This window comes from Tupaia chinensis, unplaced genomic scaffold (assembly GCF_000334495.1).
Source record: "Tupaia chinensis unplaced genomic scaffold, TupChi_1.0 Scaffold000049_1, whole genome shotgun sequence".
NCBI lineage: Eukaryota > Metazoa > Chordata > Mammalia > Scandentia > Tupaiidae > Tupaia > Tupaia belangeri.
In genome coordinates, this window is record NW_006159507.1 from 2,515,981 (window position 1) to 2,536,133 (window position 20,153).

General features: G+C 44.4%; 1 protein-coding gene across 1 annotated transcript in view; it reads right to left on the bottom strand.

Annotated features, from left to right (window-relative positions):
• DDX27 (DEAD-box helicase 27) overlaps nucleotides 1-6,389 on the bottom strand; it is a 30,111-nt gene extending 23,722 nt beyond the window's left edge. Inside the window, exons 1-4 of the mRNA XM_006141283.3 lie at nucleotides 6,238-6,389; nucleotides 3,864-4,010; nucleotides 314-373; nucleotides 3-88 (exon numbers count right to left, since the gene is read on the bottom strand). Coding sequence (XP_006141345.1) covers nucleotides 3-88; nucleotides 314-373; nucleotides 3,864-4,010; nucleotides 6,238-6,330 — 386 coding nt within the window. The 5' untranslated portion in view covers nucleotides 6,331-6,389. The remainder of the gene's footprint in view (nucleotides 1-2; nucleotides 89-313; nucleotides 374-3,863; nucleotides 4,011-6,237) is intronic.
• Between the last annotated feature and the right edge of the window lie 13,764 nt (nucleotides 6,390-20,153).

Genomic DNA, 20,153 nt, shown 5'->3' on the forward strand with positions numbered 1-20,153 from the left:
CTTTCCCTCCAAGGTCTTCCCACTGCTCCAGTTCAGAGGTTTCTTTTCCTTCTTTCTCTTCCAACTTCCCAGATTTGACTTCTTTATCCTGGAAAAAAAAATTAAAACGAAGCAAGGGTGATTACAAACTTCAAAATTCAGAACCTAAGAGCAATAGCAAGCTCTACAGGTGGGAAGGACTGCCAGGTGGGCTCGGTGAGCTTTGGTGACATGCACAGAGAGGGTGCACCAGGACTGAGAGAATGGCGGGTCCTGGGGAGAGCACAGCTCAGGGTGTAAAGACAGCCAGAGAATTGCTTTCTTCTCCTCTTACCTCCGTTTTCCTCTTCTTTCGAACTTTCTCGATCTTCTCATCTAATGTAGTGGCTGCCCTCTGCTGTTAAAAATAAAGAAATGATACAGGAATATACATGTGGGAAAGACACTGAGGTTTCTCTGAGGGTCAGGTCTCAAATGTTAATGTAGAAAAGGCTTGACTGTCCTTGGAAAAATTCAATTTGTAAATTATTCACAGAAAAAAAAAAACCTGAATAAATCCCTTACTTGAGAAAAAGCTTTCAATTACCAGGAACCAACATGAACATCTATACTTCAGAAGGCATTTATTTAGTATTTAGAACAAAATAACTAGCAAGAGAAGCAAAAACTGTATCTAAATGTTACTTACTTTTTTCCTTGTCAATCAGACACAACTTAGCTTACTAGTTTGAACTATGAAACCTGGGGACCAGCAGATGGTGTAGTAGTTAAGTCACTGGATTCCCACATGACCAAGTGTGGTTCAAGTCCCAGACCTGGAGGCTTGAAACTCACACTGTGTGCATGTGGATGCGTGCTCAAAGTCCCAGCAGGAGAATGGAGAAGGGACTGCAGTGTGGCTATCCTCCCCAGGGGTGATTCTTGCTTTCTGTCTCTCTGTCTCTCTCTGTCTCTCCGGTGAGCACAGGCACCTTACACCAAAAATCTCTCAAAAAAAAAAGATGAAATCTAAGCAAATTCAGGTAATGTTCACTATCGCTCAAGCTTTAGAAAGTGTAAATAGGGAACCAGCAGTTAGTGTCATGGCTATGTCGCTGGACTCCCACGTAGTTGACCGCGGTTTGCGTCCCGGACCCGGTGGCTTGAAACTCACGCCGGACACATGTGCATGTGTGCCCAAGATCCCGAGAGGAGAATGGAGGAGAAGGGATTGCAGCGTGACCACCCCCCCTGGGGGGTGATTTGTTGCTTTCTGTCTCTGTCTGTCTGGCGAGCGCACGTGCCCTATAGTGAAAAACCTCTCCAAAAAAAAAGAAAGTGTAAATAAATGGTAGGCCCCCCCTCAGGCATGCTCAAGGTACCCTGGACTGCTACCACATTTAAAAGTGAGTAACTATGTAATACTTTGTCTAATTATTTTCTAACTAGCTAGGCCAGGAGATTCATAAGACCAAGTCCTTAATTACATGGGGTCCATATGCCAGGACCTGGCAAAAAGTGTATCTGTTACATGAACCTGGAAGGAAATTTCATCAAAACATAAAACAGAAGAAAGAACGCATCATAATTAATTTAGAAAAGAAAATTTCTTTGGCATAAATATACAATATATGTGCATATATATTACATATATATATATATATATGAGAGAGAAAGAGAATATACTCTTAAAATGAAGCTGAAAAAGTAGTGCTGGTTTATTTCCATCAGAACAAGGACCAGCACAGTCTGAATTAAACTGTTCTAAGCAGTTTAATATTTCTCTTTGAACATGTAAAATGGAAAACAACTGATTCACCTTCTATTGTAGATTGTTAACCAGATTCATAGAAATGCACAGGATCTTGGCAAACAGCAGACAGCAAGGACACTGGCTGCAGCTTTGGCTGTGCTGTGTGGGAAGCAGAGACCTTGAACGATGAGGCATGGGAGAGCACATGGCAAGTGGCAGAGAACAGCAGTATCTACGGGGCAGTTTAGCTATCATAAACACTACTACCAGACTAGCTCCATGGCACAGCGGTAATGCACTGCTCAAGAGAAGCCAGATCCCAGCCAGCAGGTGGCATTGTGGTTAGGATTCTGGACTCTGGCATAGCCAACCACAGTTTAAGTAGACCACGGTTCGCGTCCCGGACCCGGTAGCTTAAAACTCACGCCGGGCATGTGTACGTGCGTGCCCAAGATCACAAGAGGAGAATGGAGGAGAAGGGATTGCGGTGTGACCATCCCCCCTGGGGGGGATTTCGCCCTTTCTGTCTCTATGTCTCTGTCTGTCTGTCTGTCTGTGCCCTATAACGAAAACCTCTCCAAAAAAATAAATTAAAAAACAAAAACACCACTACCAAGGCTGCTTGCGAGACTATTCTTTGCTACAAAATGATATAACTAAGATTCCTTTCTAACTCTCAAAACACAGCATGAACATGTAAAGAAGAGATTACAGCTATATAATTTTTTTTTTAGAAAGATGTTTGCTACAGGGTGTGTGCACTCACTGGAGAGACAGAGAAAGGCAAAGAGACAGAAAGTGAGTACCCCCCCAAGGAGGATGCTCCCACTGCATTCCCTTCTCCATTCTCCTCTTAGGATTTTGGGCACACACGTGTACCCAGAGTGAGTTTTAAGTCTCTGGGTCTGGAACTTAAACCACAGTTGACTAAATGGGAGTCCAGCGACTTAACCATTACACAGTTTATTGGTCCCAGTATATAAAATTTTTAAGTGAAACACTTCATGTACTATATTCCTAAACCACTAGACTGCTATCATCAGATTTCATCAAAAATATTTTTTTCCTTCGAGACCAGCAGGCGGAGTGGTGGTTAAGGTGCTGGAAACTCCCACATGGTCAACCATGGTTCAAGTCCTGGACTTAGTGACTGGCTTTCTCACTTTCCCTCTCTCTCTCCCACTCTCTGTGTCTCTCTTTGGTCACATTAAAATAAATGAATGAATACATAAAATAATTTTTAAAAAGATAATAAAAAATTTCCCTGCACATTTTAATGTCTATAAAATCAATAAAGTTTCTTTTATTTTTAAAAATATTTTATTTAACTTTATTTATTTTTTTTTATTTGACCAGAGGAATGAAGCGAGAGGGCAAGAACGACAAAGAGAATAAGAGAAAGAAAGTGAGAGAGCAAGTTGCCAGATCTGGGACTTGAACTGCAGTCACCATGTGGGAGTCTAGCGCCCTTAACCACCTTGCCACCTGCTAGGCCCTCAAGAAAGTTTCTCTTAACACATCCACTGAAGTTAGTCTGAACTCCATCCCCTCTTCCAGAAATAGCTGTCAAAAAATGTTTTATAATGAAGAAAATAAAGTATTTTTTACACTTCTACATGCCATCTGTAGATAAATAAATGCATTAAGTCCATTTTGCAATATTTCATACTTTTTATATAGTGTTAATTAAGACAAGTTATGGAACCCGCAGTTGGCATAATTGCTATGTTGCTGGACTCCCATGTAGTCAACCACAGTTCGAGTCCTGGACCCAGTGGCTTAAACTCACACCAGGCGTGTGTGCATGCCCAAGATCCCAAGAGCAGAATAGAAAAAGGATTGTGGCGTGACCATCCCCCCTGGGGGGGTGACTTCTCACTTTCTGTTTCTCTCTCTCTCTCTCTCTCTGTCTTTCTGTCAAGTGCACAGACCCTATAGCAAAAACCTCTCCAAAAAAAATAAATAAAGACAAGTTACTAGTGACTCTCTCTTCCCGCCCCCTCAAAATCACATCATGAATTGTCAGAGAAGTTCCAGTATCTGCTGAACGCAAGCAGATGTTAAAAGGCAGTGAGATCGGGGGTAGGTCTTGAGACCCACTGTCCAACCTAGCAGCCCAAAGTCTGGAACTGTCCCCAGCTGCCAGGCTCACCTTCTTCTTGAGCTGACTCATGACATCAGCCAGAGCCCAGCTGCCGTCGTATGTGCCATCCTTCTCAGTGAAAACGAAGTCAGGGTTGAAATCAGCACTGCGGTTCTTCTGCAAGGCCTTCTGCCTTCTGCCCAGGACAATGGGCCCCTGGGAAAAGGGAGCAGCAGGGTGACTTTGGAACCGAGAAAAGGAAGGAGGAAATGAGGGGGCCCAACAAAATAGAAATACACAAAGCAAAATGGACCAGCAGTTGGTGTAATGACTATGTCACTGGACTCCCATGTAGTCGACCTTGGTTCAAGTCCCAGACCTAGTGACTTAAATTCATGCCAGGTACGTGTACATGCATGCCCAAGATATCGAGAAGAGAATGAAGGAGAAGGGACTGCGGTGTGGCCATCCCGCCTGGGGGGTGATTTCTCGCTTTCTGTCTCTCTGTTTCTCTCTGTCTTTCTGGCAAGCACAGTGCCCTACAGCAAAAACCTCTTTAAAAAAAAAAGAAGAGATTAACTGATTGTAGTGATGGTCACAAAGAGGAGAGTTTTGAGATGACAGTCAAGAAAGGACCAGATCATACAGGAGCTTGACAGTCACATGAAAGCTGGCTAAGGGCTCTAAGCAGGAGGCTCTAAAGTGGTTGAGTTAAAGATTTACCCTGTTGCAGAGTCAAGAACACACTGGAGGGCCAGCAGGTGGCATGGTAATTAAGGTGCTGGACTCCCACATGACCAACCACAGTTCCGAGTCTTGGACCTGGCAGTTGGCTTTTTCACTTTCTCTCTCTCTCAGGTGAGCACATATGCCCTACAGCAAATTTAAAAATAATAACAGTAAAATTAAATAATTATTTTTTATAATTTTTTTTAAAGATTTTTGCTCTAGAGTGTGTGCACTCTCTGAAGAGACGGGGGGTCAAAAGGTGAGAAATCATCCCCATGGGAGATGCCCACTCTGAAACCCCTTCTCCTCCATCCTCTCGGGATTTTGGGCATGCATGCACAAATGCCCAGAGTGAGTTTTAAGCTGCCAGGTCCAGGATTTGTATTGTGGTAGGCTACAGGGAGACCAGTGACATTACCATTTCACCATCTGCTGGTCCCTTCGAGGCCAGGGCAGACAAAGTGAGAGAGAAAGTGAGAAGTCACCCCACAGGGGGATGACCATCCCTTTTCCATTCTTCTCCCAAAATCTTGAGCACGCACACATACGCACCTGGCATGAGTTTCAAGCCATCCAGTCAGAGACTCAAACCATGGTTGGCCATGGCAATGTAACCGCTATGCCATCTGCTGGTCCTAAAATAAGTAATTCTAAACACACACACACACACACACACACACACACACACACACACAGCAAACAAAGGCAAGGATGGACTCCAGGTATGTTAGGACTGTAGGTGTCCAGACCAGAGATGGCAGGGGCCTGGACTAGGATGGACACAGAGTGGACCGAGGGGGAGCAGACATGTAGGAGATTCATGAGCTAGCATTCAGAAGCCTGGAGGGGGCGAGAAGAAGGTTCTTTAGAATGAGTCCAAGGTTTCTGGCTTGAAGTGGGAATAGGATGGGAGGGTGAGGGAGACCACAAGGTCAGCTTAGAAAAAGCTGATTTGGGGGTTGGCAGGTGGTGTGGTGGTTAAGGGCGATGGATTCCCACATGGCCCACTGTGGTTCAAGTCCGGGACCTCTCAGCTTGCTTTCTCACTTTCTCTTTCTCTCCACACCTCCCCCCCTCCCCATCAAATTAAAATAAATAAAGAGTTAAATAAAATAATTCTTAAAAAAAAAAAGCTGATTTGCAGAGGCCACAGGACATCCAAGGGGGTGTGCCAAGTAGGCCTGTGAGAGGGCTGCTGCGCTGAATCTTCGAAGTGCAAGCACCTTTTCCATGTCACTGATGTCTTTTGAACTGCCATTCTGTTTATTGTCTGGACCTCCTACTCCAACATAAGCTTCAGGACAGGGCCGCCCATCCTGTCCATCGCTACATCCCTAGTCCTAAACCCCAGGTCCAGCACACGCCAGGAATCACTGACTGCTGAGAGGATGGACAAGCGCACGGATGGCTAACCGAGGGGCCCTGACAGGAGCCAGGACGGACTCCACCTCTGACCTTCACTACGCAGAGCCGCGATTAAATACCAAAAAAAAGCTGGCAAGGCGTCACGGAACGGCACCGGCAAAGACGCAGTAGGGAAGTGGCGAACAAACCGACAACGATCTCGGGGTTCCAGAGAGACCTCTGGGAAACCTCCCAACCCTGGCAGGAGGTGCTGAGGCTTCCCGTCAGAGGCCTGGGGCATTGCCGGGAAGGGAGGCGTCGGGGGTACCCGAGGACCCGAACCGTGCCCTCACCCCCGACCGGCTCGCACCTCGTCCTCCTCGTCTCCGGAGTCAGACTCGGGCTCCAGCGGCACGTCGTCATCTTCGCCTATGGTGCCGATTAGACCCAGCTCCGCCAGCATGTTGCCGCACCAGCCACTTCCGGAAGTGAGCGCGGCGCGCGGACCAGCCCTTTTTCACTACCTCCTCGTCGCCGCTGCGCATGCACCACACGTCACTTCCGTTCGGAAGCGGAGTCCCCCGCCCGCCGTACTTCGGCTCCTGAACTCAGAGTGCGCATGCGGCGTTCTGGGGCCGTGGTTTCCAGTGACGACACCGTGGGGCGGAGTTTTTTGTTGGACGCGAAATTCCATTGTCTCCGCAAGCTGAGAGCTTTGGGCGCCTCTGCGGAGTGTGCGAGCGGGGTGGGGGTTGGTTCAAGAGGCGCATGATAAGCGTATATTTACGCACAAAACATTGCGGAAGAAAATGACAATAAACGATTAACACTGCTTAATCGTAGAAAATTATTATTTATTTTCTTCTTAGTTTTTTTTTCTTCTCCACAATAAACAATTACTTTCACAAAAAAGAAAATAAAGATAAGACTAGCTCATATTTATTATGTGCCAAGACTAATTTAAGCGTTTTACATGTGTTAATTAATTTAATACAGACCCCAGGCTGGAGGTTCCAACGTCACAGGAAGAAAAGGGCCAAGATTATAACCGAAGCGTGGCTGCAGGGATCTTAAGTTCTCAGAGGTTACCAGGAACTTTTTCTCTTATTTCTGCTTGTGCAAATCTTCCTCTTAACGTCAGCTCAGGATGACTTCCACTGGGTGACTATCCCTAAACATCTCTTTCTCCAGGAAGTTTCCCTGGGCCATCCATCCTCCTTCATAGCTGCTTGTTCCTTTCCTGTCAATGCTTTGTGCCTACAGCGGAGCTAGAGTTGCACCACAAAAGCGGACCTAGGAAAATATTAAAAAAAAAAGTGGAGGTAGGGAGGTTGGGTGGGAGGCAGGTAGTAGCAAAAGGGAAAAACAAACTCAAGTGACTGCACATGGAATCAAGTTTGAAGACCTCTCTGAGTTCACAGGGATGCATGTACCATGAACTGGGGGGCCATCTGGGGCTGCTTTAGGCTGGGGGTGGAGTCTGGTGTGGAGCTTGCTTGGGGGATGGGGGTGGGGGGGTGGGAGGTGCTGTTTCTCTCAATAAATAAAACTGTAAATTAAATTGTCTTTTGTAATCTTTTTTTTTTTTGCAATTTTTATCCATGTTTAAGTGTACAATTAAGTGGTATTAATTACACTCACAATGTTGTGCAATTATCACCACTATCTGTTTCCAAAACTCTTTCATCATCTTAAACAGAAACTGTGACCATTAGGCAATAACTGTTCTATTTAGCTGTCCCCCCCCCCTCCTTGGTAACCTCTAGTCTACTTTCTGTCTCTATGAATTGGCCTAATCTAAGCATTTCATCTAAGTGGAATTATACAGAATTGTCCTTTTGTTTTCTGGCTTAATTCACTTAACATAACGTCTTCAAAGTTCATCCATGTCGTAATATGTGTCAGAACTTCATTATAGCTGAATAATATGTTATATTTATAAACCACGTTTTATTTATCTGTCTGCTGTCGATGGACAGGTAGATTGTTTCCACCTTTTAAATATGGTGAATACTCTAATGAACATGTACAAGGGTCTATTTGAGCTCCTATTTTTAATTCATTTGTGAATATACCTAGAAGTAAAATTGCTGAGTAATACGATAATTCTATGTTTAGGATTTTTTTTTTTTAATTGCTAGAGGGTGTGTGGTCTTGCCAGACAGAAAGAGACAAAGAAAGCACCCCCCCCCAGTGGGGCATGATCATGCCTCAATCCCTACTCCATTTCTTCATCCTGTTGGGATTTGGGACACACACACACATGCCCAGAGTATTTTTTTCAAGTTGCCCAGACCGGGATTTGAACCATAGTCACATGGTATCCAGCTCCCTTAACCAGTTGGCTACAGGACCAATCCTATGTTTTGCTTTTTTTTTTTTTTTTTTTTTGGAGAGATTTTCACTGTAGGGCGCGTGCACTCGCCAGACAGACAGAGAGAGACATAGAGACAGAAAGCGAGAAATCACCCCCCAGGGGGGATGGTCACGCCGCAATCCCTTCTCCTCCATTCTCCTCTCGGGATCTTGGGCACGCATGCACACGCGCCCGGCGTGAGTTTTAAGCCACCGGGTCCGGGACACGAACCGCGATCGACTACGTGGGAGTCCAGCGACATAGCCATTACGCTAACTGCTGGTTCCCCTATGTTTAGCTTTTTAGAGAGAGATTTTTGCTATAGGATGTGTGTGCTCTCTGGAGAGACAGAGAGAGGTAGAGAGACAGAAAGTGAGAAATCACCCCTCAGGGGAGATGGCCATGCCACAATATTCTTCTCCATTTTCCTCTGGAGACTTTGGGCACACATACACCTGCAACCGGCTTGAGGTTTAAATCACCGATTCTGGAACTTGAACTGCGGTTGGCTATGTGGGAGTCCAACGATGTAACCATGCGATGTAACCATCACGGCCATCTGCTGGTCTCTTTTTAAATTTTTTTAAAAATAATTATTTATTTAGGGACCAGCAGATGGCAAAATGGTTACATCTCTGGACTCCCACATAGTCAACTGTGATTTGAGTCTTAGGCTCAGCGGCTTGAAGCTCATGCCAGGCCTGTGTGCGTGCATGCCCAAAATCCCCAGAGGAGAATAGAGGAAAAGAGATTGCAGTGTGGCCATCCCCCAAGGAGGTGATTTCTCACTTTCTGTCTCTCTGTCTCTCTGTCTCTTGAGTGAATATGCGCACCCTATAGCAAAAGTATCTTTATTAAAAATATTTTTTTTTTGCAGCTGACCATGTCCCATGAGTGGTGCTTTCTCCCTGTCCCTCTGTCCATCTATTTCTCCCTTTCTGATAAGTACACACATCCTCCAGCAATTAAAAAAAGAGAGAGAAAGGCAAAGCAGAGGATGAAGAAGAACAGGAAGAAGAAATCGGATAGAACTAAATATTTCATTTCTAGAGAAATTTTTTTTTGAAGAGGTTTTTGCTTCAGGGCGCATGCGCTCGCCAGAAAGACAGAGAGAGACAGAGAGGCGAAAGCAAGAACTCTCCCCCAGGGGGGATGGTCATGCCACAATCCTTTCTCCTCCATTCTCCTCTTGGGATCGTGGGCACGCACGCACACGCACCTGGCGTGAGTTCTAAGCCACTGGGTCCGGGACACGAACCGCGGTCGACTACGTGGGAGTCCAGCGACATAGCCATTACGCTAACTGCTGGTTCCCCAGCAAACTTTAAATAATAATAAATTAGGGACCAGCAGGTGGTGTGGTGGTGGTTAAGGGTGCTGGACTCCCACATGGCCGACCACGGTTTAAGTCCCAGAACTGGTGGCTTGCTTGCTTTTTCACTTTCTCTCTCTCTCTTACTCTGTCCTCTGGTCAAAGTGAAAATTTTTTCAAAGTTTAAAATAATTATTAAAAAATAATAATAATAAATTAAATAATTTTTTAAAAGAAATTTTGTGAGGTTTTTTACTTAAGACACATGTACTTGCCAGAGAGAGAGAAAAAGACCAAGACAGTGAAAGAGAAAGTGAGAGGGGCCAGCAGTTAGCATAATGGCTATGTCGCTGAACTCCCACATAGTCAACCACGATTTGAGACCCGGGCCTGGTGGCTTAAACTCACGCCGGACGTGTGTGCGTGCATGCCCAAGATCCCAAGAGGAGAATGGAGGAGAAGGGATTGCAGCGTGGCCATCCCCCCTGGGGGATGATTTCTTGCTTTCTGTCTCTCTGTCTCTCTCTGTCTGTCTGGCAAGTGCACACGCCCTATAGCAAAAACCTCTCAAAAAAAAAAAAAAAGAGAAAGTGAGAAATTGCCCCCTCCCCAGGGAGAGATGGCCAATCCCTTCTCCTCCATTTTTCTCCCAGGATCCTGGGCACACATGTACATGTGCCCAGAGTGAGTTTCAAGTCACCAGGTCAAGGACCTCAACCGCAGTCAGGATGTGGGAGGGAGTCCAGTGACATGACTGCTATACCATCTGCTGTTACCAAAAAAAAAAGACTTTTAAAAAATTAATTAATTAATTAAAGTATGGGTATTGGAGCCTAGTTGCCTTGGTTCAAATTCTACTTCTGCCTCTTGCTGTGTAGCCTTGGGTAACTTCCTCGCTTCTCTGTGCCAGTTTGCTCATTTATAAAATAAAGACACTGTCGGGGTCAGCAGGTGGCTTGGTGGTTAAAGGTGCTGGACTCCCACAAGGCCAACCACAGTTGAAGTTCCGGACCTTGCTGCTTGCTCTCTCTCTGTTCAAAAGTGAATAATAATGATAATAAATAATTATTTTTAAATAATTTAAAAAATAAAGACACTATCAGGAAGATAATACGATAATTTATTAGTAAAATGAATGACAAATGGGTATAGCGGAAACAAATGGTAGAACATAAGTTTTTGCTGTTTGATTCTTTGTGAAATTACATCTACCTTTTTTCTGATTTATAAAGCATGACAGCATCAAGCTGCTTTGGGCGTCAAACCAAACCTCTACCAAGCTTCCTGGGGCTGGAGCAAGGCTCTGCAATCCGTTTGTACTTTGCCTGGATAGGATCCACCAGCAGGGGGCGTGTGAGAACAACTGGAGAGTTGGAGGAGGAAGACACGCTCCTTTTTTCACATTCTTGGAAGTGTCACTGCAGCAGCTCTTCTCCCTGGAAGAGGCGGTTCATCCCAGTTTGCAATTACTTGTTCTCCTTTTAAACACTCACAGAACCATCTTGTCTGTACCCACCAGAATACCAGCCACAGCTGAGCAGTGCCTCCTTCTCAGAGGTTTGTGTCCCAGCTCCATGGGAACATTTTCTGGACTCAGAGACATCACCCTTTTGGTGCCTCTGCTGAGGCCTGTGCTTCTCCTGCATAGATGCCTTCTCTAATAGCTTCGTGTTAATAATCACAGCCTCCTCCCTTGTTTCTCCAGCCTCTGGGCTGCTTCCTGTCATTGCTACCTCTGAAATATTTTGTGCTCCTGGGCTGGCCCTCTGGCCTAGTAGATAAGGGAGTCAGATACCACATAGCCCACCAGGGTTCAAATTCTGATTTAAGGACCAGCAGATAGTGTAGCGGTTACATAGTGTAGCTGGACTCCGCGTAGTCGACTGCAGTTCAAGTTTTGGACCCTGCGGCTGGAAACTTATGCTGGGCGCATGTGCATGCGTGCCCAAGATCCAAAGAGGAGAATGGAAAAGAAGGGACTGTGGCATGGCCATTCCCCTTGGGGGGTTATTTCTCACTTTCTGTCTCTCTAACTCTCCAGCGAGCACATGTGCCCTATAGGAAAACATCTCTAAAAAAAAATTTTTTTTTAAATCCTGGGACCAGCAGTTAGCGTAATGGCTATGTCACTGGACTCCCACGTAGTCGACCACGGTTCGAGTCCTGGACCCAGTGGCTTAAACTCACACCGGGCGCGTGTGTGTGCGTGTCCAAGATCCCGAGAGGAGAATGGAGGAGAAGGGATTGCAGTGTGGCCATCCTCCCTGGGTGGTGATTTCTCGCTTTCTGTCTGTCTCTCTGTCTGTCTCTGTCTTGCCAGCTCACAGACCCTATAGGAAAAACCTTTCCAAAAAAAAAAAAAACAAAAATCCTGGCTTAGGCAGCTTGAAAACCACCAAGCAAAAAAATATGCTGAGCACATGGGCATGCACATCTCAAATCCTGATGGAATGGAGAAATGGCAGAAAAGTGACTGTGACGTGATCATGCCCCATGGGGAAGGAGCAGACACTTTCTTCCTCTTCCTCTCTGTCTTGCTGTCTCTGCTAGGCATGTGTTCCCTCTGGCAATATTTTTTTTAATCCTAAAAAAATCTAGTGCTCCTTTCTGCCTTTTATGTTTTCAACACCTAGTATTTACTGTTTTTTTAAAGAATTATTTATTTTAATTTTGTTTACTAATTCATTTGTTATTTGACAGAGAGAGACAGAGAGAGAATGAGAAAGTAATCCACCAGATCCAGGACTTGAACCGTGCTCAGCCATGTGGGAGTGTCCAGCACCTTAACCACCATGCCATCTGTTGATCCCATTGGTGGTTTTTAAATATGTCCACAGACTCTTCCTTTCTGCAATAGATGGAACGTAGGAGGCATGATGGTTAAAGGCACTGGAATCCCACATGTTCAACTGCAGTCTGAGTCCTGGACCTGGTGGCTTGCTTTCTCACTTTCTTTCTCACTCTCTCTGTCCCTCTTTGGTCAAATGAAAATAAATAAAGTTAAATAATTTTTTTTTAAGAAGTAGAACATAATTCCTCTCTTGAGTGCAGGCTGTACTTACTGACCAGATCCTTTTTATTTTTTTAAGGTTTTTGCCACAGGGCGCATGCACTTGCTGGGGTGGGGGGTGTGTGACAGTGAGAAATCCCACCCCCAGGGGATTTCCTCCATTCTCCTCCTGGGATTTTGGGCACACATGCACACACGCCAAATGTGATTTTCAAACCCCCAGGTTCAGGATTCAAGTTTGGGTCATACATGTATGAGTCCTGCACCTTAACCACCAAGCCACTTGCTGATCCCAGTGACCTGATTCTAAAGAATATGACGGAGTTTGAATTCCGAGGGTAGATTATAAAGAACTAGCTCTCACTTTGCTCTCTCTTTTGAGTGACACTTTCTGGGAGAAGCCAGCTGCCAAGTCTTGAGGACAAGCAAGCGAGCAGCCGATGGGGAGACCCTTATGATAAAGAATTGAGCCAGTGAGAAAGTGAGGCCTCTGCCCACAGTCCTGTGAGGTCGCCATCTTGAAAGCGCTCCCCCCAGCCCCACTCAAGCTCTCATATAACAGCAGCCCCTGCTGATGTACCCATGTGCAACCCTGAGCAGAGCTCTGCAGCTACCACACTCCGGCATGCCTCAGCTCACAACCTGCAAGTCGGTAAATGTTGATTCAAGCCACTAAGCTGCGGAATTATGTGCCACATAGTAATAAATGGCCCATTCCCCTGGTTAACAATTCTCCACACTGAAAAAGCATGAGCATGCCAATTTAAGGGAGAAAACACAATACAAATGAAAGACATGGTTTTGGAGCTGGCAAGTGGTATGGTGGTTAAGGTGCTGGACTCCCACATGGCTGACTGTGGTTCAATTCCTGGACCTGGTGGCTTGCTTTCGCACTTTCCCTCTCTCGCTCTGATCAAAATTTAAAATAAGAATAAGGGCTGGCATGTGGCATGGTGGTTAAGGGCGCTGGACACCCACATGGCTGACCATGGTTTGAGTCCCGGACCTGGCACCTTCTTTCTCGCTTTCCTTCTCTCTCTCGCTCTCTGTCCCTCTCTGGTCAAATTAAAATAAATCAATAAAGTTAAATAAAATAATTTTGTAATAATAATAATAATAAATATAATTAGGTAAATAATTCTTTTTAAAAAAATGACATGATTTTTTTTAAATGTACCAAGGGCTCATGCAATTTTTTTTTTTTTTTTTGGAGAGATTTTCACTGTAGGGCACGTGCGCTCGCCAGACAGACAGAGACATAGAGACAGAAAGCGAGAAATCACCCCCCAGGGGGGATGGTCACGCCGCAATCCCTTCTCCTCCATTCTCCTCTCGGGATCTTGGGCACACACGCACACACGCCCGGCGTGAGTTTTAAGCCACCGGGTTCGGGACACGAACCGCGGTCGACTACGTGGGAGTCCAGCGACATAGCCATTATGCTAACTGCTGGTTCCCAGGGCTCATGCAATTTTTAAAGAAACACATCCGCTCTGTGCAAAGGTCCTAAGGAAATTAGCTGCTCTGGAAATGCCACTTCCTTCAGCAACCCTTCGTGATTCTCTCCACCTACAGATAATATCTTGTCTTTCCCAGAAACACCAGGATGACCTGTTTGCACTTGCCATGTCACGAGGCATGTTTCGCACTGACTTAAATGACTTGACTGAACCCTGGTTCCACCAGTCTGTCCCAGGAGCACTGTGCACCTCTCTGCATCTCCCACGGCGCCCCGTAGGCTGCAGCCTCATTATGTATTTATCTGTTGTGGTCAAATCCAGACTGCCTTCATATCTTAATTCTCCAAAATGATCAAGATTGAATAAGATCTGGGTAAACGTGGAAATCTTGAAAGCTTGCCCAAGAATAAATAAGTTCTCGGGGCCGGCAAGTGGCATGGTGATTAAAGGCGCTGGATTCCCACATGGCTGACCACGGTTCAATTCTCGGACCTGGTGGCTTGCTTTCTCACTTCCTGTCTCTCTCTGATCAAACTGGAAAATAATAATGATAATAATAAATAAAGTTAAATAAAATAATTCTTAAAAAAAAAAAAGAATAAATAAGTTCTCCGAAATCCTTGAAGGTCAAAAACTTGGGGAGCTTTAGAGATTTGTTTCACTTGCCAATAAAATCCATCCCAACTCTCATCATCAACCTACTTCCTTACCACCCCACCTGGTTATCGTCCCTCCTAACCGGGGTATAAAAGGAACAGACTGGGGACTGGCCCCATGGCCCAGTGGTTAAGACAGCCCAGTTACCTGGCCAACCTCATGGTTAGATACTGGCCCCAGTACCTTAAAAAACATGTCAGGTGGGAACCAGCAGTTAGCGTAATGGCTGTGTCGCTGGATTCCCACGTAGTTGACCACGGTTCGCGTCCCGGACCCGGTGGCTTAAAACTCACGCCGGGCGCGTGTGCATGCGTGCCCAAGATCCCGAGAGGACAATGGAGGAGAAGGAATTGCGGCATGACCATCCCCCCTGGGGGGTGATTTCTCGCTTTCTGTCTCTATGTCTCTCTCTGTCCGTCTGGCGAGCCCACGGGCCCTATAGCGAAAATCTCTCAAAAAAACAAACAAACAAACAAACAAAAAAAAACATGTCAGGTACTGGGGCTAGCAGGCATGATGGTTAAGGTCACTGGACTCCCACATGGCTAACTACGGTTTGAGTCCCAGACCTGGCAGCTTGCTTTCTCACTTTCTCTCTCACTCTGTCCCTCTCTGGTCAAACTAAAATAAATAAATGAACGAATAAATAAAGTTAAATAAAATAATTCTTTAACAATTTTAAATAAAATAATTCTTTAAAGAAAAAAATGTCAAGTACTTAAGCAAACCTGCCCCAAATTCCAACTGGAGACATGGAGGAGATAGGATTGTCTCATGACTATGTCCCTTTGAGGGTTACTCTTTCTCTCTCCCTTTCTCTGTCTCTCCCTGGTGAGCACATGCACCCCTTGGGCATTAAAAAGAAAAGAAAAACAAAAAGGGATAGACTAGAAGAGACTTCTCTTTTTCCCTTTGGAGGTCTGACACCTGTTCCAGAACTTTAGCTATGTTCAAGTGAATCAAGTCCATTCCCCCATTTCCAATTCAAAGTTGGAAGTTTCCAACTAATTTCATTCACAGAGAGTCAAGGTGGATGTTATTCAATAATTAATGTTGAGCAATATTCTACTATTGAGTAGTGGCACCAAGTCAAGATCAGTTTATTAAGAGAATATTTTCATTAATATTCCAGAAATGTTTATCAAGAGCCTACTTTGTTTTGAGCTCCATTGTAGACACTGCAGACATAGCATCTCATTTCCTCCTCTCCCTCCTCAGAGCCAGTCATTTTCATAATCAGAAATATAATTTTCCTGGGCGAGCAGGTGGCATGGTGATTAAGGCACTGGACTCCCACATAGCTGACCACGGTTCCAGCACTGGACCTGGCAGCTTGCTTTCTCTTTCTCTTTCTCTGATGAACACATGTGCCCTATTGCAAATTAAATAATAATGATAATTAATTAATTCTTTAAGGAAAAAAGTATAGTTTCCCTATAGGTACTTTTTTCTTTTTTAACTTGCCTAAGAGTATATGCACCCTCCAGGGAGAGACAGAGAGGAGAGAGAGGGAAAGGGAATGTGAAAAAGAACCCCCCATGGGGGATGGTCATGCCACAGTTCCTTTTCCTCCATTTCCCCCTCTTTTCAGGACTTTGGGCACTCATGCACATGCACTTAGTGCATTATTTAAGCTGCCATGTCCAGAACTCGAATCGCACAGTTGGCCATGTGGGAGCCAGCCACCTTAACCACCACGCCGCCGGCTGGCTCTCTAATTTTCTTTCTTTTTCTTTTTTTTTCTTTTTCTTTTTTCTTTTTTTTTTTTTTTTTTTTGAGATTTTTTCTTTAGGGCATGTGCGCTCTCCAGAAAGACAGAGAGAGTCAGAGAGATAGAAAATGAGAAATCACTCCCCAGGGGGGATGGCGACACCGCAATCCCTTCCCCTCCACTCTCCTCTCAGGATCTTGGGCACGCACGCACACACGCCCAGTGTGAGTTTAAGCCACCAGGTCTGGAACTCGAACTGCAGTCAACTACATGGGAGTCCAGCAACATAGCCATTACGCCATCTGCTGGTCCCTCTAAAGAAATTATTCTTAAAATAAAACAAAACAAACAAACAAAAAACGACAAAAAAACAAGTACAACCTGAATCTAATTATGAGGAACCTACATTAAATTCAGAAAACATGCTACAAAATAATTGGCCTGCAATCTTTTAAAGTGTTAAATTTACGAAAGTCAAGGAGAGACTGTACCACGTAGAAGAATGTTCTTGTTGTAGGAAATACCCACTAAAGTATTTGCAGGTGATGAGGTATCATGTCTACATTTACTCTCAGATGATTCAGAACAACAGAGAGACCTGAACCACATGACTTTCTGTAAGTTTGAGATTATTTAAGAAAAATTTGCATGCTAATTTTCTTTTTCTTTAAAAGTTATTTATTTAATTTATTATTATTATTATTACTTATGTTGACCAAAGACACACACTCACCCAGAGAGAGAGAGAAAGTGAAAAAGTAAGCTGCTGGATCTGGGAGTTGAACTGTGGTCAGCCATGTGGGAATCCACTGTCTTAACCACAAACCACCTGCTGGCTCCCAGAGCAAAAATTTTAAGCCAAAAATAGAAATACATAATTATTTAAGTATGTTCGCATTGTTAGCACTAATGTAAACATAACACAATATTTTCTGCTCTGTAAATAAAAAATTATGTTAAGAAAACATACTTTGGTGTGCTTTTTGACAACTCTAGCATTTGAAAATGCAGTGCTATACAATTTCTCCCCATCACCACCAAGAAGGAAGATGAGGAGAGGAAGCAGGAAGAGAAAAAGAGAGAGTGAAGAAACACATTTTCTCCCTGACAGAAGAAAGAACTCCATTTCTGAATGATGATTTCTATCCTAGCATTCTATACCCAGCCAAATTATCCACAAAGTGTGAGGATAGAATAAAGACATTTGCAGATATGTAAGATATCAAAAATTTCTGTTTCTTTCTTAGGAAGTGAGTGGAGCACTAGAGGGAAAACAATGCAAAAGGAACTCATGGAATCCAGAAGACCTGCTATCCAGGTCAGGAGTCAAAAAACAAATGTCACAGCTGTTCAGTAGGTTGAGAAAAACTGGTCCCAATCAGAATATGATAACAGAGAACGACAGGGTCAGGGATGTCTTCAACGTGGGAGGAAAAGAAATTTATTGGTCACATGATGTTTTGAGTCTATTGAGAGATGATCTCTATTTCTGTCAGAGATTTTGTGGATCAACTGGTGATAAGTACATAGAAAACCAAGTGTTGCCAGTTTTCTGAACAGATGGAAGTCATAGGGTGTAGGCAGAAAACAAATTTATTCTTGGATGCAAAGATTATTCTCTGCATGCTGAGTCTTTGTGAAGACAGTTCTTCCCCACACCCTTGAATGAAGCCTAGAGCAAGTTCCACGGTTCTTTAGTCACTGTCAGATAATAAAATTCTCTTAGTCACATAAAATACTGAATCAGTCTCAGTTCAGAAATTAAAAAGTCCATGGGACCAGCAGTTAGCGTAATGGCTATGTTGCTGGACTCCTATGTAGTCGTTCACGGTTCGAGTCCCAGACCCGGTGGCTTAAACTCACACTGGGCACGTGTGCGTGCATGCCCAAGATCCCGAGAGGAGAAAGGAAGAGAAGGGATTGCAGTGTGGCCATCCCCACTGGGAGATGATTTCTTGCTTCCTGTCTCTCTGTCTCTCGCTGTCTTTCTGGCGAGCGCACGCGCCCTGTAGCAAAAACCTCTCCCCCCCTCAAAAAAAAAAAAGAAAAGAAATTAAAAAGTCCCCTTCCATGCGTTAAGCTGAACCATATGAAACTGTCATTTTTGTGAGTCATAAATGGTTCAGTATTGGGAATTTCATTTGATTTACTGCATTGAAAGTCAAAATTTCCAAATTCAAAATTTAATTGTCTCGGGAATAGCAGTTGGTGTAATGGCTATGTCACTGGACTTCCACGTAGCCAACCATGGTTGGAGTCCCGGACCTGATGGCTTAAACTCACACCGGGCGCATGTGCGTGCATGCCCAAGATCCTGAAGGAGAATGGAGGAGAGGGGATTGCAGCATGGTCATCCCTCCTAGGAGGTAATTTCTCGCTTTCTGTCTCTGTCTTTCTGGCGAGTGCACACACACTATAACAAAAACTTCTTCAAAAAATAAATGCCATGTCCAAATAATGATTTTCTTAAAAAAATTATCTGTTTATGGGGACTAGCAGGTGGCATGGTGGTTAAGGGCACTGGGCCCATACATGGCTGACCACCGTTCAAGTCTTGGACCTGGCATCTTGCTTTCTCACTTTTCCTCTCTCTCTCTCTCTCATGGTGTCCCTCTCTGGCCAAATTAAAATACAAATATTAAATTAAATTAAATTAAATTAATCTTTTAAAAATTATATATTTATTTAATTCCATTTATTATTATTATTTTTTAATTTAACAAGAGACAGAGAGAAAGAGAAAGGCAAAGTGAGAATGCAAGTTTCCATGTATGGGACTCGGCCATGTGAGAGTCCAGTGCCTTAACCACCACATCAACTGCTAGCACTGATAAATAATTCTTTCTTTAATTCTTTTTTGGAGGTTTTTTTTTTTTTTTGCTATAGGACAGATGCATTCACCAGAGAAACAGAGAGACAGAAAGCAAGAAGTCACCCCAGGGAAATAGCCACACTGCTAACTCTTCTCCTCGATTCTCCTCTCAGGATTTTGGGAATGTAACACGCCTGACATGAGTTTTAAGCTGTCAGATCTGGGTCTTGAACCATGGTCGACTATGTGGGAGTCCAGCAACATAACCATTATGTCATCTATTGGCCCCAATAAAGGACAGTGGATGAAAGAAAAAGATCAGAAGAGAAGAACAGAGATATGCTTTTCACATAACTGCCATGGATGGCAGAGGCCTGTCTTTTACTTCAGTATTCTTGCTGCCCGATATGTACTCAATGTGCGGTAAATGTCTAATTATCCACTGAGTGAGTAAATCAACAAATTACTTTCACCTTCCTTCCCCAAGGGCTATAGGCGCTAGAATAAAGTTATTATTCGTTATACCTGTAGTTCACGGATCTATGAAAAATCATCAGGTAAAATAGCCTTCAAAAAAGGATGCCTCAGGCTAGCCAGGTGGCGCGGTAGTTAGGGGAGCTGGATGCCACACAGCCAACTGCGTGGTTAGAGTCCTGGACCTGGCAGCTTGAAAATATGCCAGGTGCATGGGTACACATCCTCAAAATCTTAAGAGGAGAATGAAGAAGGGATTGTGGTGTGGCCTGGCATCTTGCCCTGGGGGGTGCTTTCTCCAACCCACCCAGCCTGTCCCCCCGCCCGTCTCTCCAGTGAACACACATGTTCTACATCCAATTTTTTAAAAAGGGTCTGGGAGATGGTGTGGTGGTTGAGGAGCTGGACTCCCACATAGCCATGGTTTGAGCCCATAATCTGGCAGTTTGCTTTCTTACTGTCTCTCTCTCTCTCCCTCTCTATCACTCTGGTCA